This window comes from Euleptes europaea, chromosome 19 (assembly GCF_029931775.1).
Source record: "Euleptes europaea isolate rEulEur1 chromosome 19, rEulEur1.hap1, whole genome shotgun sequence".
In the NCBI taxonomy this organism is placed as follows: Eukaryota; Metazoa; Chordata; class Lepidosauria; order Squamata; family Sphaerodactylidae; genus Euleptes; species Euleptes europaea.
Window position 1 is genome coordinate 7297207 of NC_079330.1, and position 27062 is coordinate 7324268.

At 45.4% G+C, this 27062-nt stretch overlaps 1 protein-coding gene across 3 annotated transcripts in view; it reads right to left on the bottom strand.

Annotated features, from left to right (window-relative positions):
* GNB1 (G protein subunit beta 1) overlaps nucleotides 1-27062 on the bottom strand; it is a 75528-nt gene that overhangs the window by 7705 nt on the left and 40761 nt on the right. For 2 of the 3 annotated variants that reach the window (XM_056865080.1, XM_056865081.1), the window contains exons 1-5: nucleotides 12690-12793; nucleotides 11221-11284; nucleotides 7455-7617; nucleotides 1528-1594; nucleotides 187-388 (exon numbers count right to left, since the gene is read on the bottom strand). In XM_056865080.1, the coding sequence (XP_056721058.1) occupies nucleotides 187-388; nucleotides 1528-1594; nucleotides 7455-7617; nucleotides 11221-11284; nucleotides 12690-12760 (567 nt within the window). In that variant the 5' untranslated portion in view covers nucleotides 12761-12793. Of the gene's footprint in view, nucleotides 1-186; nucleotides 389-1527; nucleotides 1595-7454; nucleotides 7618-11220; nucleotides 11285-12689; nucleotides 12797-15175; nucleotides 15215-21208; nucleotides 21317-27062 lie in introns of those variants that run through there. The other variant, XM_056865082.1, reaches the window with a different exon arrangement.

Consider the following 27062-nt stretch of genomic DNA (forward strand, 5'->3'; position numbering starts at 1 on the left):
TCATCAAACACCGACTTATTGGTGGTCCCCAGCCCAAAGAGTGTCTGGCTGGCCTCGACCAGGGCCAGGGCCTTTTCTGCCCTGGCCCCTGCCTGGTGGAATAGCCTCCCTAGTGAGACCAGGGCCCTGCGAGACCCCTGAAATCCCATTCCCCCTCCCCACTTAAAAAACAAAGTTCTTACGTACACATATGGCATTGATGTCTGACTCATGGCCGGTGAAAGTTTGCCGGCACATCCCTTCTCGGACGTCCCACAGCTTTGCGGAGGCGTCGCAGGCGCCGGAAACGAAACACTTGGAATCGGGAGCGAGGGACAGGCTCATCACGTCTCCGGTGTGACCGGTAAATGTGGTGGTTTGTTGGCCGGTTTCTATATCCCACAGGGCACTGGTGGAGGAAGGGGCGAAAAGAAAAAAAAACCACGCATCTTAGAAGGCCACCCCCGAATTATAAAAATTGGCACACACAAACAACGACAAAAATTCTTCCGCATAAAAAAATAATTAGCAGGTCGGGAGAAGTCTGAGTTACAGCTATCCTTTCTGCCTTGCTTGCTCCTGAAGAATAGAATGAGATTTCTAAGGGGCGGGCTGGGGAGTGAGGGGTTGTAAGCCTCCTCGCTGTCCTCTGTGATTTTTCCCTCCCCGGTATAGGAGTGGGGGGTTGTGAGAGAGAGAGATCAGGGTACTGCGTTCCTCGTGGTTGCTTCTCGGAGCAACCACAGCTGCCTTCCCTGTGTGGGGCAGGAGAAGAACTGAAGAGAGCGGGCGATTCTAGGCAGGACAGGAAGTTAAAATTTGATCCTGCCTACCCTGACTACAGGAAGGGGAATCACCCGTCTCTCCAGATGCCCTCCCCCTCAGAATGAGAATGAGATTTCCAAGGGGTGGGTGGACAGTCCATCATGTGAGCCCTTCACCTGCAGTCCAAAGGAGTATAGTCCAAGCAGGGATATAAGACCTGGAAACGGCTGTCTTGGGAGGAGCTCTCGGCTGATCCTGCATTAAGCAGAGGATTGGACTAGACGGCCTTTATGGCCCCTGCCAACTCTATGGTTCTATGAGCTAAGCCTGAATAGGAGGGACAACGAACTGGGGCTAAGTCTGAATAGGAGGGACAACGAACTGGGGACTTTCTGGCTCACAACTCAGCTTCTCAACCGCTGTACTACACTAGCTCTCACAGAGAACACAGCATAGGTAATGCAGTGAAATGCTGGTGGGTTTTGCTAAAAGGCACAGGGAATCGAACACCTTTTAAAGACTGCGGCCAAAGAATTCTTTATACACCCTAAACATTCAGGGTGTGCTTCTGCCCTGAAAGGAAGGCCCTGTTTACACCTTTTCCTCTAAAGAAGTGAGCTGTGGCTCACGAAAGCTCATACCCTGCCAGAAATGTTTGTTAGTCTTTAAGGTGCTACTGGACTTCTACTCTTTTCTACCTTTGCTAGTGTTACGGAAGGTTTTGCTCCATAATATTAAAGCACAAGCCTGTCTCTATAGAAATGCCATTGGTCTGGCCCTTACCAAGTGGTATCTCCAGAACTGGTAATAATCTGGTTATCGTCCACGAAACGGCAACATGACAAATAACCTGCAATGGGAAGACAGGAAAAAAAACCCAAATCAGAGCCAAATGTGTCTTTTTAAAAAATTATTGGAGAACAACAACAATTACAATAAACGATAACAGCAACTAAAAGAAGCAGAAAAAAGAAAGATGATCTTCATGATTTAAAATACAATATATCTATATACAATAAAATAACAACAGGATTCCTATGCTACAGCTTATTTCTTTGTCTTCATATTCATCGTTCCATCCTGACTGAGCACAATGCATACCCCTTTCTCGCCCTTATTTATAAAATTCTCTATTTTATTTATCGTTTGTGACCATAACTCATCTAAACTTATTGTATCTCTATTTTTCTGAAATATTGTTAGCTTAGTTAAAACATATTTCTTTAACTTTAACCAGCCATTCCTTTATCTTTGGAGTCGATTTTTGTTTCCAATGTCTGACAAAGGTTGTTCTAGCAGCAGTTACCATATGTAAACCCATACAAAGTTGGTCTTTAGTTAGATTAGGTACCAGGTTTAACAGGAATATCTCAGGTTTACATGGGATATCAATCTCCATTCCAACAACTAAGCATTTCGCTATTTGAGACCAAACAAATGTGTCTTTTTTAAGCTCATTAGTCATTTCATCCTGTCTTTTGTATCTGATCCAGCACACCACAGTGGGTAAGAGTGGCGGACTCTAATCTGGAGAACCGGGTTCGATTCCCCGCTCCTCCACATGAAGCCTGCTGGGTGACCTTGGGCTAGTCGCAGTTCTCTCCAGGCTCTCTCAGCCCCACCTATACCTCACAAGGTGCCTGTTGTGGGGAGGGGAAAGCGACTGTAAGCCGCTTTGAGACTCCTTAAAGATAGAGAAAAGAGGAGCATAAAAACCAACTCTTCTTCTTCATCCCAACTGCAATATCAAACACTACCGGGGGGTGGGGGAAGGGGACATCCTTGCAAGGTCAGCATCCTGGGTTGGAACGTTGTCAACACACTGATCTTTCACCATTGCTCCCCCTCCAAAAAAACCAAAAGGCTATCATATTTCCCTTACTAGGATGGCCTGATCTTGTCAGCACTCAGAAGCGAAGCAAAGTCAACTTTGGCATGTATTTGGAAGGGAGATCTCCTAGGAACACCAGGGTCGTGAAGTGGAGGCAGGCGACGGCAAACCACCTCTGAATGTCTCTTGCCTTGAAAAGCCCAGCAGGGGCCGTGGCTCAGTGGTAGAACATCTGTTTGGTATGCAGAGGGTCCCAGGTTCAGTGCTTGGCATCTCCAGTTAAAGGGACTATGCAAGTAGGTGATGTGAAAGACCTCTCTGCCTGAGACCCTGGAGAGCCGCTGCCGGTCTGAGTAGACAATGCTGACTTTGATGGACCAAAAGTCTGGTTTAGTATAAGGCAGCTTCATGTGTTCCAAGTCAGATATGACTTGACAGCTATCTATATCTATATCATTTTCTCTCTCACTCTCTCTCCAGCCTCAAAAGAAAACTTTTATAGATGTTCATTTGTCAGAGTTACCACAACCACCAAGAATCAGTTCCAACTGTGTGTCAGTATCTGAATACTCCAGCTTCTGTAAATTCATTTAAAAAAAAAAAGTCAAGAAATGGCACCATGTTGTGTGTGTATGTAAAGTGCCATCAAGTCGCAGCCGACTTACGGCGACCCCTTTTGGGGTTTTCATGGCAAGAGACTAACAGAGGTGGTTTGCCAGTGCCTTCCTCTGTACAGCATGTTACAATACGGCTTAATACATTTGTTGTTCATTTCATTAGATTGGGAGCTCTAGCTTTGCTGGATTATAAATAACTATTCATTGCTGAGTAACCCGAGTTCCCCTCTGCGAGCCGTTTTCAGAGGGTTCCCTTTAGTCTGTCTCAGCAAAGCCTTGCCGAGGCGGAAAGCCAGCAAGACACAGAGCCCGCCTGAGGTTTCCTCTTAAGAACTGCTAAAGGTTTTTCCGGAGCCAAGCTGGCAACCTCTGGAGGAAGAGGCCCCTGTGCTTGGCCGCACCTCGAGATTTTGTTCTTTTGCGGAAACAAAAGGCGAGCGTAAAGATGCAATGCCGCTCAGGGAGGGGGGTTTGCGAACTTGCGAGACGGGACTTCTTTCCGAGCCAGCTTCTTCCCCGCTGCTCTTCTGACGTACTGCTACTAAACCCAGGAGCAAATGGAAAGCGGCAGGGGCCCTGCTGAATGTCACAGGCCGTCTCTGCGAGCGAAGATAATACCAAACATAATAAACGGCTGCTCTGCGGTCTGTTCTCCTCCCTGCTTTGCAGCCAAAAATGGGCTCCCAATCCAAAATATAATACGGAACGACAGCCTCAAACAAGGTAGTGCTTGGGAAAGGTGTTCTCAGCTGAAGAAGGGTCCAGGCACAAGCGTGGGGCGGGGTGTTCCTGACTCTTTCCTGCCCTCCCTCTGATAGTCCTCTTGATGGCGGAAGGCACACAGAGAAAATTCTCCGATTGGTCTGGGACCTTCATATCTGTGGGTCCTCCTCTCCTGGTACGCCTCCCAGAGAACATGACGTTCGTCAAACAACTATCTGCTGGTGGCCCCTGGGGCAAAGAGTATCTGGCTTCTCCTCTTCAGGCTAAACATACCCAGCTCCTTCGACCTTTCCTCACAGGACTTGGCCCCGAGGCCCCTCGTCGTCTTTGTTGCCCTCCTCTGGACATGTTCCAGCTTGTCTACATCTTTCTTAAGACTGTGGTGCCCAAAACTGAACACAGTACTCTAGGTGAGGCCAACCAAAAAGAATGAGCCAAAAGAATGCTACGCCGCTGCACTAACTCTCCTGGTACATGCCCCAGAGGACCTCGCGATCATCTAACACCGACTTATTGGTGGTCCCCGGCCCAAAGAGTGTCCGGCTGGCCTCGACCAGAGCCAGGGTGTTTTTCCCACCCTGGCTCCTGCAGGGTGGAATAGCCTCTCTAATAAGACCAGGGCCCTGCGGGACCTTAAGGAGTTCCGCAGGGCCTGTAAAGACAGTGCTATTCCACCAGGCTATGGATTTCCATCTAATGCAGGCCTCCCTACTCCTCCCTCCCTTTTATTTTTCTAATTTGGAATTGTGTGTGTGTGTGGGGGGGGGGGTGTTCAGGCTGCTTGTGGGCCCTGCTGTTAACTGTGTGCGGGAAGCTGGTTGTTAGCAAGACGCCCGCATCCCCCATCGGATCAGCACTTGCCTCCTTCCTTACATCTACCTGCCTTCTGAAAGCATCTCCTTTGAATAAAACATGTGCCCATAAAAAACCAAATGTTCCTTTGGGGTCCTAGTTAATTTTAAACAATAGTTTAGGAGTCTTAGATGTATTCTCATGGCCACTGAGGGTAAACCAACTTCTAGATATGCTGCTGGAACGCACTGAGGTAACCCGAGAAGTTTCCTTATAAAGTTGTTTTGGATTACCTCCAATTCTTTAAACGATTTCTGGTTTTGCCCACAAATCTCTACCCCATATAGGAGCTGGGGTATCACCTTTCCAACAAATGCTTTAATTGCAGGAAGGACTAAACGACCCCCTTTAGAAAAGAAATTTTTAAAGATGGCTCCCATAGCCCGAAGGGCTGCCATATTGGTAGATCTGACATGCATCTTCCACGACCGGGAGGCTTGAAAGCATCTCAGTAGTACCAACTTGGAAGTCACTTTATGGTCATTTCCTCTCCCCATGGAATTGCATCTCAGAGACAGGGACCGTAGACTTTGAATACGCTTGCGGCTGTCTCAACCAAACCGCAATTCAATTCCCAGGGTTCTTTGAGAGGAACCACGACAGTGACATTGGCATACATGCAATACAGTTGTATCAGGTATACAAGGATACCCCTTAAGATCTCACCATGATGGTTCTGTCAGCATGAAGTTGAGCCGGAGCCCATTTCTATTAGTGCTTTAAGAATGCTGACTGGAGTGAAATTTAGCTCCCGGGTTTACTTAAAAGCATCACGAGGGCATAAATCAAGATTTTAAAGTCATAAACAAACGGGACCGAGGCACTGGACGGCGAAGAAAGAAAATGCCTCAGTTCCTGAAATGTTGTTTACAGTGCAGGATTATTTGCAGCTTCCGCAGCACTGCCCTTGGCAATGGCCGATACCTTTCAAGGGGCTCTGTCGAGTTTGGGGAAGTGAAGATGAAAGATTTATGAAAACAACAACTACGAAGGCCGAGGGGAGCTATCAATGCTTGTTATTCACGTGCCGCTGCTTAAAAAAAACAAAAGTTTTAACTGTTATGCTTGGGCCCAGACCCCCCACATCTGTATACCACAAGAGGGGGAGACAAGGAGTTTAACAGAACAGCAAATACCGCTAGTTTGGCAAAAGTTAAGATCTGCAGGCGGGCAGAGCAAGACAGCCCCTTCCGACTTAGCAGTATGTCTGAAGTGCAGCACACGACACAATCTCTTTGACAGACTGATTGGCTGGAATGGTTCCTTCAAGCAGCTTGCTCAAGACAATCCTTCAAATCAAGATAGGTTATGGAGCAAAAAACCCTGAAAAGCCACTGAATTGTCTTTCAGGTAAGTTGCGGTACATGGACCCACAGTGTACGAATTGGCATGAAGTGAACCTGGACTATCCATTAAGACTAGGGCAGAGCATGGCGGTCAGAAGCAGTGCCTCTCCCTGAACGGTGTCGAGAGACAGCGTGGTAGTGGTGGTTTGCAGTGGTGGAGTCTGATCAGGAGATCCAGGTTTGATTCCCCACACCTTCACATGAGCGGCAGCCACTAATCTGGTGAACTGGATTGGTTTCCCCACTCCTACACACAAAGTCAGCTGGGTGGCCTTGGGCTATTCACAGCTCCCTTAGAGCTCTCTCAGCCCCACCTACCTCACAGGGTGTCTGCTGTGGGAAGGGGAAGGTGATTGTAAGCCGGTTTGATTCTTCCTCAAACCCGGTTCTCCAGATTAAGAGAACAATGCTCTTAACCACTACGCCACGATGGCTCCTTATGTAAATCACCTATGCCAGTCACTTAGAATCATAGAGTTGGAAGGGACCACCAGGGTCATCTAGTCCAACCCCTGCACAATGCAGGAAATTCACAACTACCTCCCCACCCACACCCCCAGTGACCCCTACTCCATGCCCAGAAGATGGCCAAGATGCCCTCCCTCTCATCATCTGCTTAAGGTCATAGAATCAGCACTGCTGACAGATGGCCATCTAACCTCTTCTTAAAAACCTCCAGGGAAGGAGAGCTTACCACCTCCTGAGGAAGCCTGTTCCACTGAGGAACCGCTCTGTTAGAAAATTCTTCCTCACTTGGAGCACAGCAGCCTGAAAGAACCAGCTCCCTTTCTCCTTCACAAAAGCATCCCCCTAACTTGAGGAAAATTCTGACCAGCCAGGCCAATGGCTGTTTGCAAGCCCTCGCTTTGCATTCTCCCATCAGAAGTGGTACGTGCAGACTTCAAGAGCGTTGCCAAGCTAAGGCCACAATTAAATAAAAGCAGAGATCCACCTAAGGACCGAAGACTGCAGTACAAGTGCGTGCAAACTTGTGTTGAACTGAAACATTAGTGCTTTCAGTTTCAAACTGCCAGTTACACATCGATTTTAAGGTTTATTAAGCTGCTTCAAGGACCTACCTAGAGAGAAACAGAACACAAAGAAGAGAGAGGTTCCCCTGGCTCACTGACACATTACTTGTTCAACCAAAGAGGAAAAGGGGTTATCTGCTTCCTCCTTTTATGAATAAAGATATGAAGATAAGAACTGGCACATATGATAACGCATGCCAGTCTTCCAAGAGAAACCACAGAGTCACCGCTTGCACGTGAATTACTTATTTTTTGTTTTAAAGCGGGATAGACAAGAACATCTGGAGGGCTTCTGGAAGCAGACACTCACCAGTATGGCCAGCCAGTTCACGGCTGACACGTACGTTGCCCTCACGTGTTTTCAGGTTGTAGATGGAGCAGATGTTATCAAGACCACCACATGCCACGTAGTTTCCAGACGGAGCGTATGCACAGGTCATGACCCAGGATGAGCGCAGAGGAATGGCATGGACCTAAAAAGAAGAAGACATGAACACATGAAGCTGCCTTATAGTGAATCAGACCCTTGGTCCATCAAAGTCAGTACCGTCTACTCAGACGGGCAGCGGCTCTCCAGGGTCTCAGACAGGGGTCTTTCACATCACCTACTTGCTTAGTCCCTTTAACTGGAGATGCCGGGGACTGAACCTGGGACCTTCTGCATGCCAAGCAGATGCTCTACCACTGAGCTATGGCCCTTCCCCAAGACACGTTCAGCCAGGCATTTGCCAGGCATTCTGGGGCCCAGGTGGTCATACCGCAAGGCAAGAAGAAGAAGAGTTGGTTTTTATATGCCGACTTTCTCTACCTTTTAAGGAGACCTTACCCGCTTACAATTGCCATGATGCATACCTATTCTCTCCAGGATCAGAGGAGCAGGCCTATTATATTAGGTGCTTTGGAACACAGGCAGGATAACATTGTTGCAGTCGTCTTGTTTGTGGGCTTCCTAGAAGGACTTTCTAGAAGGACTTTCATTCATGGTGTTGCCATGAGTCGGAAGCGACTTGACGGCACTTAACACACACACAGAAGCACCTGGTTGGCCACTGTGTGAACAGACTGCTGGACTTGATGGGCCTCGGTCTGATTCAGCATGGCCTTTCTTATGCTCTTACGATCTAATGACTAGGCCACACAGAAATAATCTTACTTCAGTGCCTTTGTTATCATGTAGTATGCAAAAACAACGAAGGGAAGGGGGGTGAGAAGCGCGCTCACAACATCCAGGAACTAGTGGGACGTTCTTGTTATTGCAATGGTAGCAAACGAGTCTTTAGAACGTTCCAAAATTTCCAGACAATACCATATTTTTGGAGCCGGAATCAGTCACGCAGCTCAGGGGAAAATGTTTCCATTCCTAGACACTCGCATGAAATTTTTAGAAGCCCGGGCAGCTGGGGACGGTTCCAGCTCCAGCTGCGTACAAAGCTGGTTGATCGTAGATCTTTAAGCCTTCATTTAGAGCAGGGGACAGCTTCCCGAGGTTGCAAGCCACACGTTATCTCTTCTCACTCCTGTTTTTGTTATGTGTGTGACCAGAGATGACATCACAACTAAGACGAAGGGGTGAATGAGAAAAGCCCCCTAGTTCAGATCTCACCTCTGCCACGAATGTACTTATGAATTCAAGCTCAAATCCCTCTGCGTTTTGGAAACAATTAACGCTAATCCACTTTACAGGGTTATTGTACTGGTTGTTGCATTTATTTTTAATTATTAAATGCACTGATACCCCCACCTTTCTCCCCAATGAGGACCCAACGCAGTTTAAATCATTCTCCTCTTCTCCATTTTACCCTCACAATAACCCTGTGAGGTAGAGCCAGCGTGGTGTAGTGGTTAAGAGCAATAGTTTGGAGTGCAATGACATAAAACCAACCACTTTAAAAAGCTACCCTCGATATTACAAATGGGGGGGGGGAGAGAACCTAGTAAATGCAAATCCATTTATCATTTTGACTCTCATGTGATTGTTCCATAAAGGGCCCTTCAGCAACTACAAAGAACCCCCCCCCCACTCTGTATCTCAAGAACCTAGGGCGGGATCCAGAGGCGTGTCCAAGGTTTCGGGCACACCTAGAAGAACTTTTTCCCTCTTTGTTGTACCGCAATGAGCTTTTCTGAAATCCAAATAACTTTCTAAGAGACACAGGGACGTTTGTGCCTGCTGTTTAACCAACAGAAGTCCGAAGTCTCCTTGGATGCACAAGGACTGACTACTCAGTGCTCCGGCTCCTGGCCTTAGAATTTCAGCTTTTCCTCGTGCTCCATTATCCCGTCTTCTCTTGCTCTCAGCTTCCTACCCTTTCATGCCCATAAGTGCTCAAGCCGGGGATGCTGCATTTGAGCATGCCCAGAGAACTGCTACGGAATAATGTTCTTTACGTTTTCTCGATTGGGGATCAGAGAAAGCAGCACATGCTGGCTTTCGCCGGTCAGCTGCCAAATGCGCTGCCGCGATCGTTTATATGCTCCACTGTTAAAAAATACAGCTATTTGTAATCGGCAGAGACCACCCACCTGGCAGCTAATAAAGTGTCTCAAAATGGTTGCTTGCGTTAAATCACCACGAAAGGATGTGTTTCTACAGGCACATTTTGGGGGGGTTAGGACCGTCATTGCACACACACCCCTGAACAACTGCAAGACTGCTTAGCTACGGCAGTGCTGCTAGGAGATATTTTTAGACCTGACTTTGGACGTGTAATCCATTCAGAGACTTATGAAAATACTAATCTAAATCTACATTCTGGTTATTGCAGAGCTGACGTCCAATTTCCTGGATTTGATGAATACTCTTCACTGCCAAAACACACGAAATGGGGAAGGAGTGTGCGCGCGCAAAAGGAGAAACAGAAATAATGGTCTCTGATTAGATCGGGAGGCAGGGAATTTCCAGTCTGTCAAGGACTTCCTTTGGTAGAGGGGTTTTTGCCAACTTCCAATGCTTGATCCCTTTCAGGGCACATCAACTGTGCTTGCTTTGGAGGAGACAAACGGTTTGGCAACTGATACCCAACGTATGGTATGAAATTATATTCAAGACTCACAATGTGTTCATGTATTTGTGTAAACGAAAACCAGTTCAATAGTCACAAAGGTACATATTACATTTGTAATACAATTTTTACAAATGAACACCTGTTAATCCAGACTAAATACAAAATGGTGCAGCAAGTTCTGAACTGGATCTTAACGGGATATATTAATACATTTATAGTTTCCTCGGATCCTTATATAAAGCTTTTATCTTAGAATATATCTCATTAAGATCCATTTCAGAAAGAACTTTGAGAATGTTCTGAGGAAGTGAAACTCTATGAAACAAGTGAAACCTAGGAGCTTGTTAACATAGAATTAACCTGCTATATGAAGGAAGCAACCTGCTGCACCTAATAGATGAAGAGATGTTGTATAAAAGAAAGAAAAAGCAATACAGCCTCCACTGATTTTTTTATTTAGTCTGGATTAAAAGGTGTTAATTTGTAAGACTGTATTACAAATGTAACAGGAACATTTGTTACTACTGAACTGATTTTCATATACACAGATACATGAACTCATTGTGAGTCTTGAATGTAATTTCATACCATAAGCTGGGTACCAGTTGATAAACTGTTTGTCTTGCACATTTAGTACCTGACTCCCCCCATTATTATTACTCTGCTTTGGAGAAGAGGCATTGGGGAAAGGGGGGGGACCTCACTTAACTGGCCAGGAGTATGCACATGGCACCAGAGATAAAAGTAAAGACACCGCCGGGGGGGGGGCACAAGAGCTAGCCCCTTCTGCTCAATGACACTAGACTGAGTTTAAAAAAATCATTTTAAAATAATGGGGAGGGGAAAGCAGCTGCTTCATTTCTGTTCCCCTTCTATTGCCTCACCTCCCAAAAGCAGCTAAGATTAAGCCATTCCTTGAATCATCTTATGTGTGCCCTCTCCAGGGTCTTCCTTGTAAGGTGCGTTCAAAGACCACCACCCCACCCTTGTAAAGTTTCCTGCCTTTGGTTTATTTCCCCTCTTTTAGTCTAGCTGTAAATGAAGCAGCAGAGGCATGCTAGCCTCGCTCACCTTGTTTGTGGTGTAGCTGTCCCAAATGATAAGCTTGCCATCCTGTGATGCACTAACAAGAAGCCTGGAGGAGAGGGGTGGGAGGAAAAGACAGGTCAAGAAAATGCACAAAGGCGAAGATTCGTTTCAATTAGAAGCTTTAGCTTTGTCTCTCTGAAGATACCGCAAAACAACAACTAAATACCCCTGTACCAAACAGGATGCTACATATGAAAAAAGTACAGGATGCCAAGCAAAATATCCACTCGCCAAGCAAAATATCCATATAGCTACGCAAGGATCTCAACCCCAAGATCTATCCCGAGTAAATGGATCAAAATGGTTCTTGAGTTGACAGCTGGCCCAGCGGCTACATGTGACAAACAGAATTCTGCGGGAAGTCTAATTCAGCAGCTTTTCTGGCACACCTGAATACCCAGGCCTGTTCTATTCTTGTCTTAAGGATATAAAGACCCAGGGTTCTGTAAGATGCTTAACTGAAGCACAGATTATTTAACTTGTATAAACAAGCTCAAGTGGATTAATCAGATTGTTTTCATTAGATTAAAAAAGACTCCCTCCAGTAAATTTCTGCCGATTCCGTCAGCAGCAGACAAATTCGCAAATTGAAATGGTGGAGAAAATCCAAAGGCGGGAAGCAAAGTTAAATGCGAATGGTTGAATTATACTGTAGGGGGAAAAACATTTATATTATAAAAAAAATCTTATGGGGGAAAAAGGATTATATGATGGCAGCCAACACCATAAATTCACATTCTTCAGGCCTTGCTGAAAACCCTGGATCTCTGAATAGTTAAAACTGTCAGGAATGCAGAAAATAATTTAAGAGCAGCCACAAGGCCCACTTTAGAATTCTTCTGTTACCAAATCTCTCTCTCTCTTTCATGCAAGGAGAAAAGGGTAGTAGTGCATTTCTGAAGCTAAATTTCAGTTGTGCTGCCAATAGATGGGGGGGTGGGACACTGATTGCTAAATCCCCTCAGCTCTGGAGTAGGAGCTTGGATTATGATACTTCCTATGAAGTCACAGCCCGTCTTTGCACAAAAATGGAAACCATCTCTCTTCCGTTTTAAAGCGGAGACGCGGAACCTCAAAACCTTCTCCCTGGCCTCTCCTACTCCTCCCTGTCTAAATCCGGATGGTAAACTACTTGCGGCGAGGACAAGCCTCCTGTTTACGCAATTCTGTAAGTGCCGCCAAGAAAGAGATACATGATAAACGAAGAAGCTAGGGGAAGACATCAGCAAGAGCATCTAGCGAGGGGTTATTCTGAACACAGACCAGAGTACCAGAAGCACCGCCTGTGCATTTTCCCTCCCCTCAACTTCTTGATCTGCCCATTAGGTGGTTATGGGAAAGAAAGAATGGGAGCCACAATAAAGCTGCCCTGAACTCCTTGCATGAAGGGCAGGATATGAAAGCAGACACTGGCGGTTCCTGCAGTAAAAAAACTAAAAGAAACCCCTCACCTGGAATCAGTCCCCCAGTGCATTGCATAAATTTTAGCCAGGTGTCCCCGCAGTGTTCTTCTAGTGCGCATCTGAATACGACCCACTGGATCGATGTTGGCTGTGATCTGAAAGGAAGGTTAATGGTGCATGTTGTATGCTTAAACCACACACACAAACTCCTAATACAGGCTATTTCCCACCAGGGGGAGACAGGAAGTCAAAAGAATTGGTCCTGCCTACCCGATGATGGAAGGAAATAACCCACAAATCAAGACGCTGGAGCCTCAGTAGGAGAATACCCCCCATCATACTGCCCTTGTACAAATCTATGGTGAGACCACACTTGGAATACTCTGTACAGTTCTGGTCATCGCACCTAAAAAGTGATATTGCAGAGCTTGAGAAGGTGCAGAAAAGAGCAACCAAAATGATCAGGGGGCCAAAGCGACTGCCCTATGAGGAGCGGTTAAAACGCTTAGGGCTGTTTAGCTTAGAAAGAAGGCGGTTAAGAAGAGTTGGTTTTTATATGCTGACTTTCTCTACCACTTAAGGGAGACTCAAACCGGCTTACAATCGTCTTTCCTTCCCCTACCCACTGCAGACACCCTGTGAGGAGGAGGAGAAGAGTTGGTTTTTATATGCCGACTTTCTCTACCACTTAAGGGAAACTGAAACCGGCTTACAATCACCTTCCCTTCCCCTCCTCACAACAGACTCCCTGTGAAGTAGGTGAAGCTGAGAGAATGTGACTTGCCCAAGGTCACCCAGCTGGCTTCGTGTGTAGGAGTGGGGAAACAAATCCAGTTCACCAGATTAGCCTTCGCCGCTCATGTGGAGGAGTGGGGAATCAAACCCGGTTCTCCAGATCAGACTCCACCGCTCCAAACCACCGCTCTTAACCACTACTACCTGCTGCTGAGAGAATGCAAGAAGGGGAGATATGACAGAGGTCTATAAAATTATGCATGGTATGGAGAGAGTGGACAGGGAGACACTTTTCTCCCTCTCTCATAATACCAGAACGTGGGATCATCTGCTGAAGCTGGCGGGTGAGAGATTCAAAATTGATAAAAGGAAGTATTTCTTCACACAACACATAGTTAAATTGTGGAACTCCCTGCCCCAGGAACAGGCTGCCAACTTGGAAGGAAGAGGGGAGTGGACATGTTCATGGTGGAGAGGGGTATTCATGGCTACTAGTCAAAATGGATACTAGTCATGATGCATACCTATTCTCTCCAGGATCAGAGGAGCATGCCTATTATATGAGGTGCTGTGGACCACAGGAAGGATAATGCTGCTGCAGTTGTCTTGTTTGTGGGCTTCCTAGAGGCACATGGTTGGCCGCTGTGTGAGCAGACTGCTGTACTTGATGGGCCTTGGTCTGATCCAACATGGCTTTTCTTATGTTTTTATGCTACAACACACACACACACACCCAACAGACAAACTCAAGCAAGTATGACAATGCTTTTCCCTCGTAGCCAACTAGCTATGATGTAATTATGAAATGAAGGGTTCTTTTTCAAAGCAAATGCATTGCCATGTCCCACAGCCAAGCAACTAGTAAAATGTCCTGGCCAAACTGTGACCTACTACAAGATTAAAGATCAATTTACACACTCTTTTTTGTAGGAGAAATATCCTTGCAAGGTGCGTTATGCTGCTTTCATGCAAGGAGCCCGGCGACTCTCTTTTTTGGGAGAGCCCTCCCCCGACAAACCACAGCTCAGAAGGCCATCAAGGTAAACCTGAACTCAAAACAGTTCAGGAACAACCTCTTTATGCCCATTTTAATCTATGGGGTGGTTTGAGCCCTCACACAGTGGGTCCCAGAGGCACCATGCTTATGTTCAAACTTGGAATAAAGACTGCAGAGTCTTTAATTCGGTGACAAGCAATGTCTGCAACCTGATACTTCCTTTAGACTGCTGTGAAGATGGGTGAACTCCCTTGCAGGTCATATTGTAGCTCAAACAAATAGTTATTTGAAGATAAAATCAATCAAAATAGCTTGTTTTATCTGAGTTGCAATCTGAGCTCTTCGAGAGCTTGGAACACCATAGGCAGCCCAATGATGTTATCAGATGCGTTATGGGGTGCGGACTGCCCCTCCCCTCCTTACCGCCTGTACTCTCAAGACAGACAGTTCATAGAATCATAGAATAGAATCATAGAGTTGGAAGGGACCACCAGGGCCATCAAGTCCAACCCCCTGCACATTCTAGCACCTCAGGAGCTGGCTACCATGACGTCATGATTCTCCTGCATGTGTGAACCAGATGTTACACAGTGGTAAATGAAGCTTACTTGAGTAGAATTTATTACTATGTATGCACGACTACCTGCTGCTTAGAGAATGCAAGGGGAGCATGTAATACCCCGAGACACGTTCCTTGAGGAAAAGCTAATAGGCGTATCTTTAAAAGTAATTAACTGCTTACCTAAACAGCAGAATAATGCTTTTTGAACAAATTTATAATAGGGATAAGAAACATATTTACCTGGGCCAACGTGGCATCGGCACAGGCTTTCCTAGCATCCTGGAAAAAGGGAAAGTTAAGAGAGACCATGTCAGAAAAGGGGAAATTGACATTAAAAATACCATTACAAAAAGTTTTTTTTTAAATGAAGAAGCCAGCTGATCCTTTTCTACAGCCATTCAAAAGGCAGCGAGGGAAGCATCAACCTGCCAAAGGACCCATGAAGTGTGAGGACATCTCCAAAGAGGAAACCTTGAATACACAATTGATAATCCAACAGGAATTTAAAGGAGAAATGGAAAAGTAACTTTGACATCTCTTTCTCCCCCCACCCCCCGAGCCCATTTTCACAGCTAGGAAAAACTAAGCATTGAAAATGGAAGCCATCAGCATTGCAGGTAAACAAAATTATCACAGGTCAGAAAAAGGAACATTCCGGTAACCAAAGCTGGAAAGAGACCATTTTTAAAATGTGCTTGGAGAGAGCGGTTGTTTCCCATGGTGTGCATACATTCTCTTGCCCTGTGTCACCTTACAATATTATCTTACGCAGTTAACAGCAAGTTTTTTAGAAGGGTAATGGAGAGCCTAACACAATATTTTTAAACCCCTGTCTCTCTCTCTCTCACTTTCTGAGAGAAAAGATTTGGAAGACTCCTTTCCCCCCTTAGAAAACACATCCTAGAGGAGAAAAGCACAGGGAAAGAGCGCCCATTTTCCCCCCGCCAGCGCCTTTGGTTGTCTAGAGACAATTTTCTCAGTCAACTCTACCAAATTGTTTCAAGATGAAACAGAATTATGAAAAACATAACAGACATTAAGATCTCACAGACTAAGCGGGATAATCTGTGTGAAACCCCTTTCTCTGGGCAAAGATCCAAACGCTGCCAAGTACATAAAGCTGTACTGTCCTTATTTACACAATATTTTATATACAATAAATTAGCCTCCTTACCAAACTGTGTCTCATTACTATGAGCCGCCAGTTGCGGCCACCGGGGAGTCCCACTACAGACTTTTATGTATCTTAACTGTCGTGTGATGCATATAAAGTATACATGCACATATGCGAACTTCTGCAGATAAATTTACAGGGCGCTGTATGGCAATGGAGGCAGTCATGTTTGGGAAGTCTCAGCACATTTATCCTCAACAATCGTCTAGTGACCATGTGCTTTGACACATGATGACAGGCAGAAGTTCAATCACAAGGTGTTTATTGCATTTTGACCTCCCACCTCTCCGCCGCCCGGGGTTCAGGATGGCATGAAGAGGCTTCCCTCTCCTCCATTTTATCTCCATAACCACCCTGTGAGAAAGGTTAGGCTGAGTGCAAATGAATTAGTGGGTATTTGAATCTGGGTTTCCTCAGTCCAACATACAAACCAATTGTTAACGAGGGCCAGATATGACATAAATGTCATTTGGTCGGGCTAGGTCATGCCTTGCCAGCCCAGATTGGGGGGGGGGGGGCTGCTTCGGCTGGCTGGCAGGCCAGATAAAAGCTCTCAAGGGGACGGATCCGGCCTTCAGGTCTTATGTTTGACACCTCTGCGCTAAGGAGAAAGAGGAGAAGGATAGTTGATTTTTATATGCCGACTTTCTCTACCACTTAAGGAAGACTCAAACCGGCTTACAATCTTCTTCCCTTCCTCTCCCCACAACAGACACCCTGTGAGGTAGGTGGGGCTGAGAGAGTTCAGAGAGAACTGTGATTAGCCCAAGGTCACCCAGCTGGCTTCATGTGGAGGAGTGGGAAAACCAACCCGGTTCACCAGATTAGTGTCCACTGCTCATGTGGAGGAGTCAGGAATCAAACCCGGTTCTCCAAACCACCGCTCTTTACTACTACACCACGCTGGCCCTCCACACTAAACCATACTAGGTGCTGTGCAACCTGTGTGTAACTTTCATCAACAATTATCAGTGGGATGTTGGGACATAAGGAGCACAAAATCACTGAGGAATGGACATAACAGAGACATAACACGCAGAGACATAATAGGCACCATGCAGAATGAACTTTCCAACTCCTAACTTCCTTGACCAACTCCCTCTAAGTTCATTGGTGCTCATGCGGGAGACATCCACTATGAATTGTGGATACAGTTAATTTTGCATAGGTCACCTCATGATTAGACAAGGAAGCCCCTCCCCCCAAAAGCCCAGATCAGGAATCTCTGCTGCACTCCACTCTCTTCTCAATATAACTCAAGCTGTGCCGTGCATTTGTTCTTACTTTAAACAGACAACCACACAGGAAAGCAAAATACAGAAAATCTCCCCGCTGGAGCCAAAACCTTTCATTATGTTTAAAGAAATTTAAAATTAATGAAGGCCGGAAGACATGGATATTTAATTTCTTCAGCTAGTTATGTATACAATGGCTGGATAATTTGTGGCATGTTCCGCAATCATCATTTATAGGGATGGTTTTCACATTAAGCTATTTTATTTAGCTTACGAAAGGGGTGGGGTAAGATATTACAATGATTACATCAGACTTGTTTTAGAGAATATACTCAAGGTCATAATGGTTAGAAAATGGCTTTATTTAGCTTCACAGACAACAGCCTTTTACTCCTATATCCCCTCTGTCCTGAGCTCCCACAACTAATCGCTCTTGGTCTCCTCCAGTCTGCATCAACAAAATTTTACACTGCACAAGAAACATGTTTTTTAAAAGCCTTCATAATTTACACCTTGGTGGTCTTCAACATTTCCAGACCCAGACTGTGCATGAACACATGAAGCTGCCTTATACTGAATCAGACCCTTGGTCCATCAAAGTCAGTATTGTCTGCTCAGACCAGCAGCGGCTCTCTAGGGTCTCAGGCAGGGGTCTTTCCCATCACCTACTTGCCTAGTCCCTTTAACTGGAGACGCTGGGGATTGAACCTGGGACCTTCTGCATGCCAAGCAGATGCTCTACCACTGAGCCACAGCCCCTCCCCAAGATCCACCTTCAATGTCCAGGCAGCAACAAGGAACCCAGAGTTGCATGTATGTAACAGGAAGTAACATGACAGGAAAAGAAGCCCCCTCTTGTTAAAAAGGAATCCTCTTCACCTAGTGACCTCATCTTACCACCTGCTGCTCTTTTCAATATGTGAGCAGAGATAGGCAGGATATGTGCAGCCCTTCTTCTCTGTGCATACAGACTAGCAGCAAGTACATTAAAAGGTAAAGGTAGTCCCCTGTGCAAGCACCAGGTCATTACTAACCTGTGGGGTTACGTTACATCATAACATTTACTAGGCAGACTATGTTTATGGAGTAGTTTGCCAATGCCTTCCCCAGTCGTCTACACAATGAAGAGTTGGTTTTTATATGTCAACTTTCTCCACCACTTAAGGAAGAATTAAACAGGCTTACAATCACCCTTCCTTCCCCTCCCCACAACATACACCCTGTGAGGTAGGTGGGGCTGAGAAAGCTTTAAGAAAATTGTGACTAGCCCAAGGCCACCCAGCTGGCTTCATGTGTAGGAGTGGGGAAACAAATCCAGTTCACGAGATTAGCCTCTGCCACTCATGTGGATGAGTAGGGAATCAACCCTGGTTCTCCAGATCAAAGTCCACCTTTCCAAACCACTGCTCTAACCACTACACCACACTGGCTCTCAAAAGGGGGATAGGAATGTAAACATATTGTTTGAATGTGTGTTTTATCCTGTATATTTGTGATTTTTATACAATACGAAACTTATTGTCGCAGGAGACAGGGAAGGCTTAAGATTCTAGGGAAGCCACCCCCCCTTCTACGCTGATGCTAATGACAGTCAAGAAGTTGCTGAGATCCAACTGGGAACTGCTTGCACTTCAAATTTTTAAAAAGGGACAGTGTCTCTTGACATTTATTATCACCAGTTCGGAAAGCTGAAATCCAGTCTGATGAGGCCCAGACTACTTAATTACACAGGCCTTTTATTGACAGAAAGTCTGCTAGGTCAGATGTTCTTCCTGGTTTATTTACACTACTGCGGTTGCCAACAATGTTTGAAGGGAGGAGAACAAACATGTATCATCTTGTTTCATAAAACACCTTTCAGAAACTGAACGTAAGGGACCTAAAATGAAGCTACCCCTTTGAAAATTTACTTCTTACATGGAGGGGTACGGCGATATGCCACATAGTCAAGCATAAATATACAGCATTTTACATGACCTACAACTTTAATGCTAATTTGACAAGATGACCCAGTTTTATTGTTTGCACAAGGTTTTGACTAGGACGAAAGAAATCAAACTTATTTACCCTGAAGGGTTTTATTATGAGTCTTGACTGCAAATAAGCTTTAACCTACCTTTCTGGAGTGTTTGTGAGGAAACTCATTCACACACAAAAAAGAATCACATTCGCTCGTGATAATGGTTTTAAAAGCAGATTTATATTTAAATGGCATCATCATATGCATGAAACTGCAGAGGGGGAAAGGTAAGCCTCACTCATGCCCATTTCTGTGACGCTGTGTTCCAAATAAAAAAAGAAGACAGTCTCTCGACTATTATCACCAGTCTGGAAAGCTAAAATCCACTTTGACAAGGCCCTGAGTCCTTAGTCTCACAGGCCCGCATGCCTCGCTTCAATGCTAACCTTACACAAGGGGATGATTCCAATTAATTTTTTTTACCTCTCCGTAGAGCAAAAGGCAACAGACTGAGAAAGAGACTTCAGGGGAAATGGCAGAGGACGGGGGAACCAAGGCAAAGAGCAGATTCTGAAGAAACTCTGCAGTACTTTAAGATAAAAAAAGGAATGCATGAGACAACAATCAAGAGACGGGGTGGCAAATGGAAGCTGGCACTTGCTTTAAAAGTGGGAATTGTGGGTGGTGGAGACGTTGAAGAGAAGGGGAGCCGAAGAGAATACAGGGTTGAGGCTACCTACACATGGAGCCCAGAAACATAGAGCTGGAAGGGACCTCAGGGGTCATCTAGTCCAACCTTCTGCACAACGCAGGAAATGCACAACTACTCCTCCCTCCTCAGTGACCCCTGCTCTATTCCCAGAGGAAGGCAAAAATCTTCCAGAATCCTTGGCCGATCTGGCCCCAAAGTGGCAAATGGCATTACCCTGGCCATGTAAGGAAGGGCCATGACAGCTGAGCACTGACTCATCCCTTCCTGCCCTCCCTCTCACGGTCTGCAGAATCAGCATTGCTGTCAGATGGCCATCTAGCAAATAATACTGTTTTACCTAGTTGATAATTGCACACACATTTTATATGGAAGACATATACAGCCCAGTATAACAACTTAGACAATATACAATATATCAACCTAGGATATGTCATTGTGCTGTTTTAACGATATTTTAAAATAATTTTTATCCTGACATAGTATTTTATTTATCCCACCCAACCTTGGGTACCCAGCGTCTGTTTTTCAGGCTGGGTCTCATTCCTCTTCCCTTTTTCCATGTAGCAAATAACCAATAATATTATTGGCAGAAAGCAAGTGGACAAGTAATAAGAGAAGAAACCAAAGAGGTCAAAGAGTCGCTAGCTGAACAGAGGATTCCCACCCCGCTATCACGGCAGCATTAAAACCTGGCAACCCTAAGGGGGAGGCAGGCAATAGCCAAGAAGCAGTGGATGCTGGGGGGCTGAGTTTTTACAGATTGATCAAAACTCTTCAGCCTGTTTGGCTGCCGGCTTGCACTGCCTTTAGGCTGGGGGGCTCCTGAAACGGACTTCCTATGGAGACCCTCCTCTTTTGTACGCCACAAAGCCTGATTATGCCAACCTCTGAAATAAGAGTATTAGGGTGTAAGCCTCAAGACTAAGTCACTGTACATGTTAACAGCGTTTTCTTCCTCCACCAAACCAGCAAGGACAAATGAACATAGAAGGCCGCACAAGGCCGGCATTTGCACCACAGTACACCAGCCATGGTGAAACAGCAAACGTAGTTAAGAATGTTGGACTATGGCAGGTGCTGAAAATAAAACCTTCGGTGGTTACATGCACATTTGGTACTAAAAGAGTACAGCTACCCAGCCCTGAATTTAAGATAGGTGGAACAGCCAGAACTTCAAGGTGGTACTACATACTCTGATTTGGTTTTTCAGTTGCTCCGCCTCCTGCCGTAACTGGTCAAGTTCACTCATCTTCCCGTGCTAAAGGTGTACTTCTTCAACACCCCTCAGTTGTTGAAAAATCTGGAAATTAAGGAGAGAGAGAAACCAAAACGTTGAGGTCAGCTACTTAAACATTACACAAACAGACATGAAGCCTTAAGGACTCAGGGAAAGAAACATAAATGCTTAAATCAAGATCAATGCTGTTTTATGTTTTGCATTACAAAAATAAAATTTGGCTCCAAAGTACTCCCAATGTAAACCAAGAAAAACTCAGCTCCGTGATCCATATCTAGTATGGAAAAGTATACATTTCCTACTATTTCACATAAATTATTCTGATTTTGCTTGTAGCGGGGTAGAGCTATGAAAGGTGCTGCCCTTCTGCCTATTACCACAGGAAATCTGTTCAGACCTTTTGTTCCTGAGGCTGCAGCAGGAAATCCCCATACGCTTCCTAGAAAATCTCTGCTAACATGAAGGCTGGGAAGATACTTTTAAAAGAACTCTTAAAAGTTAAAAATGAACGCCATTTGTGGTACTTGGAAACAACAAACTTCAGGAGGGATGTCAGACCCCACACTTTAAAAGGTCATTAACGCAGTCAGATCACAGAAAATAAAGAGTTTATTTTCTATGATCTATGACTTCATACTTGGTGTGTATTTTATCATGTGTGATAGAGGAATACAAAACATATTAAGAAACTAATAATGTAGATGATTTTACAGGTAATACTGTATCCCTTTTCTACAGTTTTAAGATTAAGAGGGGTTGTAGTTTTATCTATAGAATGTTTCTAAATGAAGGCCAAGAATCTGATTTATTTTATTGATTGATTTGATTTTTTATCCCATCCTTTCCCAACCAAAGCCAGGCTCAGGGTGGGTGATCATCACGCCACCATCTGACCACAGCAAATACATATTATTTATTTATTTTCCAGCCCGCCCTCAATCACCAGCCAAGCTGGACTCGGGGGGGGGGGGGGCAGTTTACAACAATTCATTTCAACAAAAAAGCTAACGTCGCTTAATCAAACTGAAACAGTAAAAAATAATTTCCTAAGCCAATACAAAGATGGCGCTCAATCCGTAAAGCAGTTGCTAGAGAAACTTAGGAGCCCACGACAACAGACCAATGGGGAGGGGCCGTGGCTCAGTGGTAGAGCATCTGCTTGGCGTGCAGAAGGTCCCAGGTTCAATCCCCAGCATCTCCAGTTAAAGGGACTAGGCAGGTAGGTGATGTGAAAGACCTCTGCCTGAGACCCTGAAGAGCCGCTGCCTGACTGAGTAGACAATACTGACTTTGATGTACCAGGGGTCTGATTCAATATAAGGCAGCTTCATGTGTTCATGTTGGGGGGGGGGGCAGACAGGGGAAGGTAGGGAGGCCAGCAGAGATGACAACCTGTGGCTGCCCTCAAACATAACTCTGCCTTACAGGCCCTGCGGAACTCTTTGATGTCCCACAGGGCCCTGATGCCATCAGGAAGGGAATTCCACCTTTGTCGAGGACAGCCGCACACTCCTAGGGCCGGGGACTACCAATAAGTTCGTATTAGAAGAACACGATGTTCTTTGAGGGGGTATACCAGGAGAGGTGGTCCCAAAGGTACGAAGGTCCCAGACTGTGTAAGGCTTTAAAGGTCAAAACCAGCACCTTGAACCTGATCTGATACTCTAGCTGGAGCCAGTGCAGCTGGCGAAGCACTGGTTGAATGTGCTTAGTCATGGTCATGGGCTATGGCTCATACTACTTTGAGACCCTTTGCTGTTTCACAAATCAACATAATAAGGATTTTTAAAACAAAACAAAACCAGGGAACACAGTTATCAACAGGCAATTCCAAAAATACAAGAGATTCTGAAGCAATGTGCACTTCTCTTAAAGAAAGTTGACTCCCCTTCCTCCTCAGTATCACAAGCAATCATAGCAGTCTCCAAAGCCGATGCAGGAAAAAGACAAAGGTTTGCCAAGAGCTAACACCTAACACTGCTTCTCCCTCTGAGGCAGGAGGAGAACTGGAGTTCAGAGGGCAGTCCTAGCCCAGAGGACAGGAAATGAAAGTGTTTAGATCCTGCCTCCCTGAGCATAGGAAGGAAACCACCCGCGATGAAGGTGTCCTCTGACCTCAGAGGGAGAAGGGTTTGAACTCCACCCTGTCTTGTGATAGTCCAGCAGAAGGGATTGATAACCCGAGTTCCCTCACAGTACGAATAGCTCTCTAGAACCTGGAAATTAGAGTAGTATGCAAGCATTTCCACCCCTCATCCTCAAGGAACAGAACACCAAGGATCAGAAGATTTTAGATTCACTTGCCCAGTTTTATTCTACTGCTTTCTTCTAATCAAGGACATTAACAGGGGGACACTCAATTTCCCCCCGAGAAATCCCCACCATCTTACATCTCAATTGTGGCAATGCAACGTGGGGGTGAGGGTCTTACTGCCAAAAGTAGGTAGGCCTTGCGGCATGCTTGTGAAGCAAAAACATCAGATTGGGGGGGGGTGGTAGAGAAGATTTATGTTTAGAAGAGGTTGCCTACTTATGCAAGAGTGCCTATTTTGGGACAGAAATACCACCCACATCACAATAACCAGAAGGATGGAAAATGTTTCAAATTCCCAGGCAACCTAGCTGCTGGGATCTTTTTAGTCCCACAAGAGACATGACTGCTTTTATACACTGGATCACCATCTGCTCGAAAAGCAATTTACGCCCCTTCGTAGGTGATAGGGGAGGAAATCAGATCCTGCATTTAACCTCAAGCTGTTGCAGGACAAAAAGAAGCGCTATCCCAGCAAACTACAGACACTTGCCATGGAGTTTGGATCAGACTATGGGCACTTTTGAAATCACAAGCTCAGTTTTAGGGCACCTTTCAGTACCATAAACACAGATACATGGGGGTTATTATACTTGACAGACCATGTCCTTAAAACGAACACTTCTTTTGAACAAATCTGATGCCTCTTCTCATTAGCACTGGGTCATCACATTTTAATATCAGGTTCTTAATGGCTCCCCCATGAGTGAGTGACTATTTTTGTCAAATATTTATTGGTGTATATAGTTGTTATCCTGTTAAAAAGGTAAAGGTCCCCTGTGCAAGCACAGGGCCATTCCTGACCCATGGGGTGACATCACATCCCGACGTTTCCTAGGCAGACTTTGTTTGCAGGGTGGTTTGCCAGTGCCTTCCCCAGTCGTCTTCCCTTTACCCCCAGCAAGCTGGGCACTCATTTTACCAACCTCGGAAGGATGGAAGGCTGAGTCGACCTTGAGCCGGCTACCTGAAACCGACTTCCGTCGGGACTGAACTCAGGTCATGAGCAGAGCTTGGACTGCAGTACTGCACCTTACCACTCTGCACCACAGGGCTCACTGTTACTATTTATATATTTTCATCTGCTGGTTTTGGACCATATTAAAATTATTGATAGCACTGAGTGTGTAAAGAAATAAAATACATACACATACACATGCATACATATATGTGTGTATGTATACACACACACACATATATATATGTCTGTATATGTGTACATGTGTGTATATATATGTGTACATGTGTATGTGTGTGTGTGACACCTCTGAACGTCTCTTGCCTTGGGAACCCTACTGGGTCATCATAGGTTGGGTGCAACTTGATGGCTATATATATAGAGGGGGGGGGAGAGAGGAGAGAGCCGTCACGGAGAGGAGAGCCCTCCTCTATATATATAGCCATCAAGTTGCACCCAACCTATGATGCCCCAGTAGGGTTTCCAAGGCAAGAGACATTCAGAGGTTTGCCATTGCCTGACTCTGCATAGCAATCCTGGACTTCCTTAGTGGTTCCCCATCCAAGTACTAACCAGGGCCAGCCCTGCTTAGCTTCTGAGATCTGGCGAGACTGGGCCAGCCTGGGCTACGCAGGTCAAGGTAATTATTGTGTGTGTGTGGAGTGCCGTCAAGTCGCAGCCGACTTATGGCGACCCCTTTTTGGGGTTTTCATGGCAAGAGACGAACAGAGGTGGTTTGCCAGTGCCTTCCTCTGCACAGCAACCCTGGTCTTCCTTGGTGGTCTCCCATCCAAATACTAACCAGGGCTGACCCTGCTTAGCTTCTGAGATCTGACGAGATCAGGCTAGCCTGGGCCATCCAGGTCAGGGCAAGGTAATTATTACCCACCAGAAAATAAAATATAATTAGAAAATCACCATAAAAATAACCTAACCCTTCAAGCACTGATGTTAGAAAGTGGGGGTGGGGAACACTCAGTGAACAGAGCTGGGGCGATCATTTTTTTTAATCCCTTCAAAACAGAATGGACACTGTTACTTAGCATAAAGAGTTCTGCACTGGCAGACATATGTATTTATGGGACCTCTCCCAGGGAGCAGGGGCAAGTCATAGTTACTTTGCAACCTTCTGTCTTTCAGAGGGATGATGAAAGGAAAGGTCCAAGATAGATGTTCACAGTAACATGTTCACATTCTATACAGAACAGGAAGAGACATGGGACCCGCTAAGTTTTCCAAAGCTTCCAAACCACATGCCAAAATGTTCCTAGGCTGAGTCACAGGTCCCAGCCATCTCTGCTGCTTCTCCTCCCCTGCCCGAGTGTACATTACATCAGTTTCTTCCCCACCTAATTCCCCAATACAACCTCAAGTTCTTCTGCCAAGTTGGCTAATCCACTCATTTTTTTTAAACCAAGTGAAAATGCAACCCTTCCAGTCGAAGCAAGCAAAATGATTGGTCCTACTTAAAATACTTCCGAATACCTTGACTTCACCTGCGGGAATTTTCAAACTGAAGCATGTCCTGAGGCTGGTTCTCTCTACAATTCAATTAATCCATGAAACCAATAAACATCATCCATGTAATTCTGATGTTTAGTCAACATTAAGCCTTACACAGTTTGCATTTTGATGAAATATTGGCTTAGGCAAAAAATGCCTCCTTCCAGTTACTGAAGGGGCATGCGCAGAGTCTGGATCTCACATATTCTTCACAAAAGCCCCCAAAACTTACAGGATACTTTTGGATGCAAACCTCCAGTTCAATTTGAAAAGCACCCGGTACAGCTTTCACATGGGCCCAGATCTGACTGACTGCCTCTTGGTTTCAGTGTCATTTTTAAGCCTTATAATCTCTTAGCTGAGTTTAGTAACTCATTCAAATCCAGTTAAGATGAAACCTACATACTGTCCTCTTAACTCATACCTCCCCTGCTCTGCTTAATAGAGTCTACTGTTACAAAATACTGGCGGGTGGGGCTTCAATGTTAGGGAATCATCAAGTGTCAATCCCCTCTCCTACACATGAAGCCTGCCGGGTGACCGTGGGCTAGTCACAGTTCTCTCTCAGTCCCACCAACCTCGCAAGGTGTCTGTTGTAGGGAGAGGAAGGGAAGGTGAGCATAAGACAGTTTGAGACTCCTTAAAGGTAGAGAAAATCAGGGTATAAAAACCAACTCTTCTTCTTCTACTTGTCTTCCCAGGGTTGTCAGAAGGGCGAAAAACTGCTTCCTGACCTTACAGTCCCAACACAGCAATTTTAGATGTCCTTGTTCCACATGTGCTCTTTATTACGGGCACACAAAACCCCAGATTCTCTTCACCCCCAAGAGCGCTTATAATAAATTATGTAATCAGCCAAGAATCAGTGTCCAGCTAACTATGAATGAGGTTAACACATGGGTTGACAGGAGTAACAGGAAACGAAAATCAAGTTGCACTGCAAGTCGGAACAGGACTAATGTTTTCTCCTGCCTTATCTTCTTTTATGCAAGCTGTTAACTAGTTTCTGTCTTCTCTCCCCCAGCACGCCACCACAC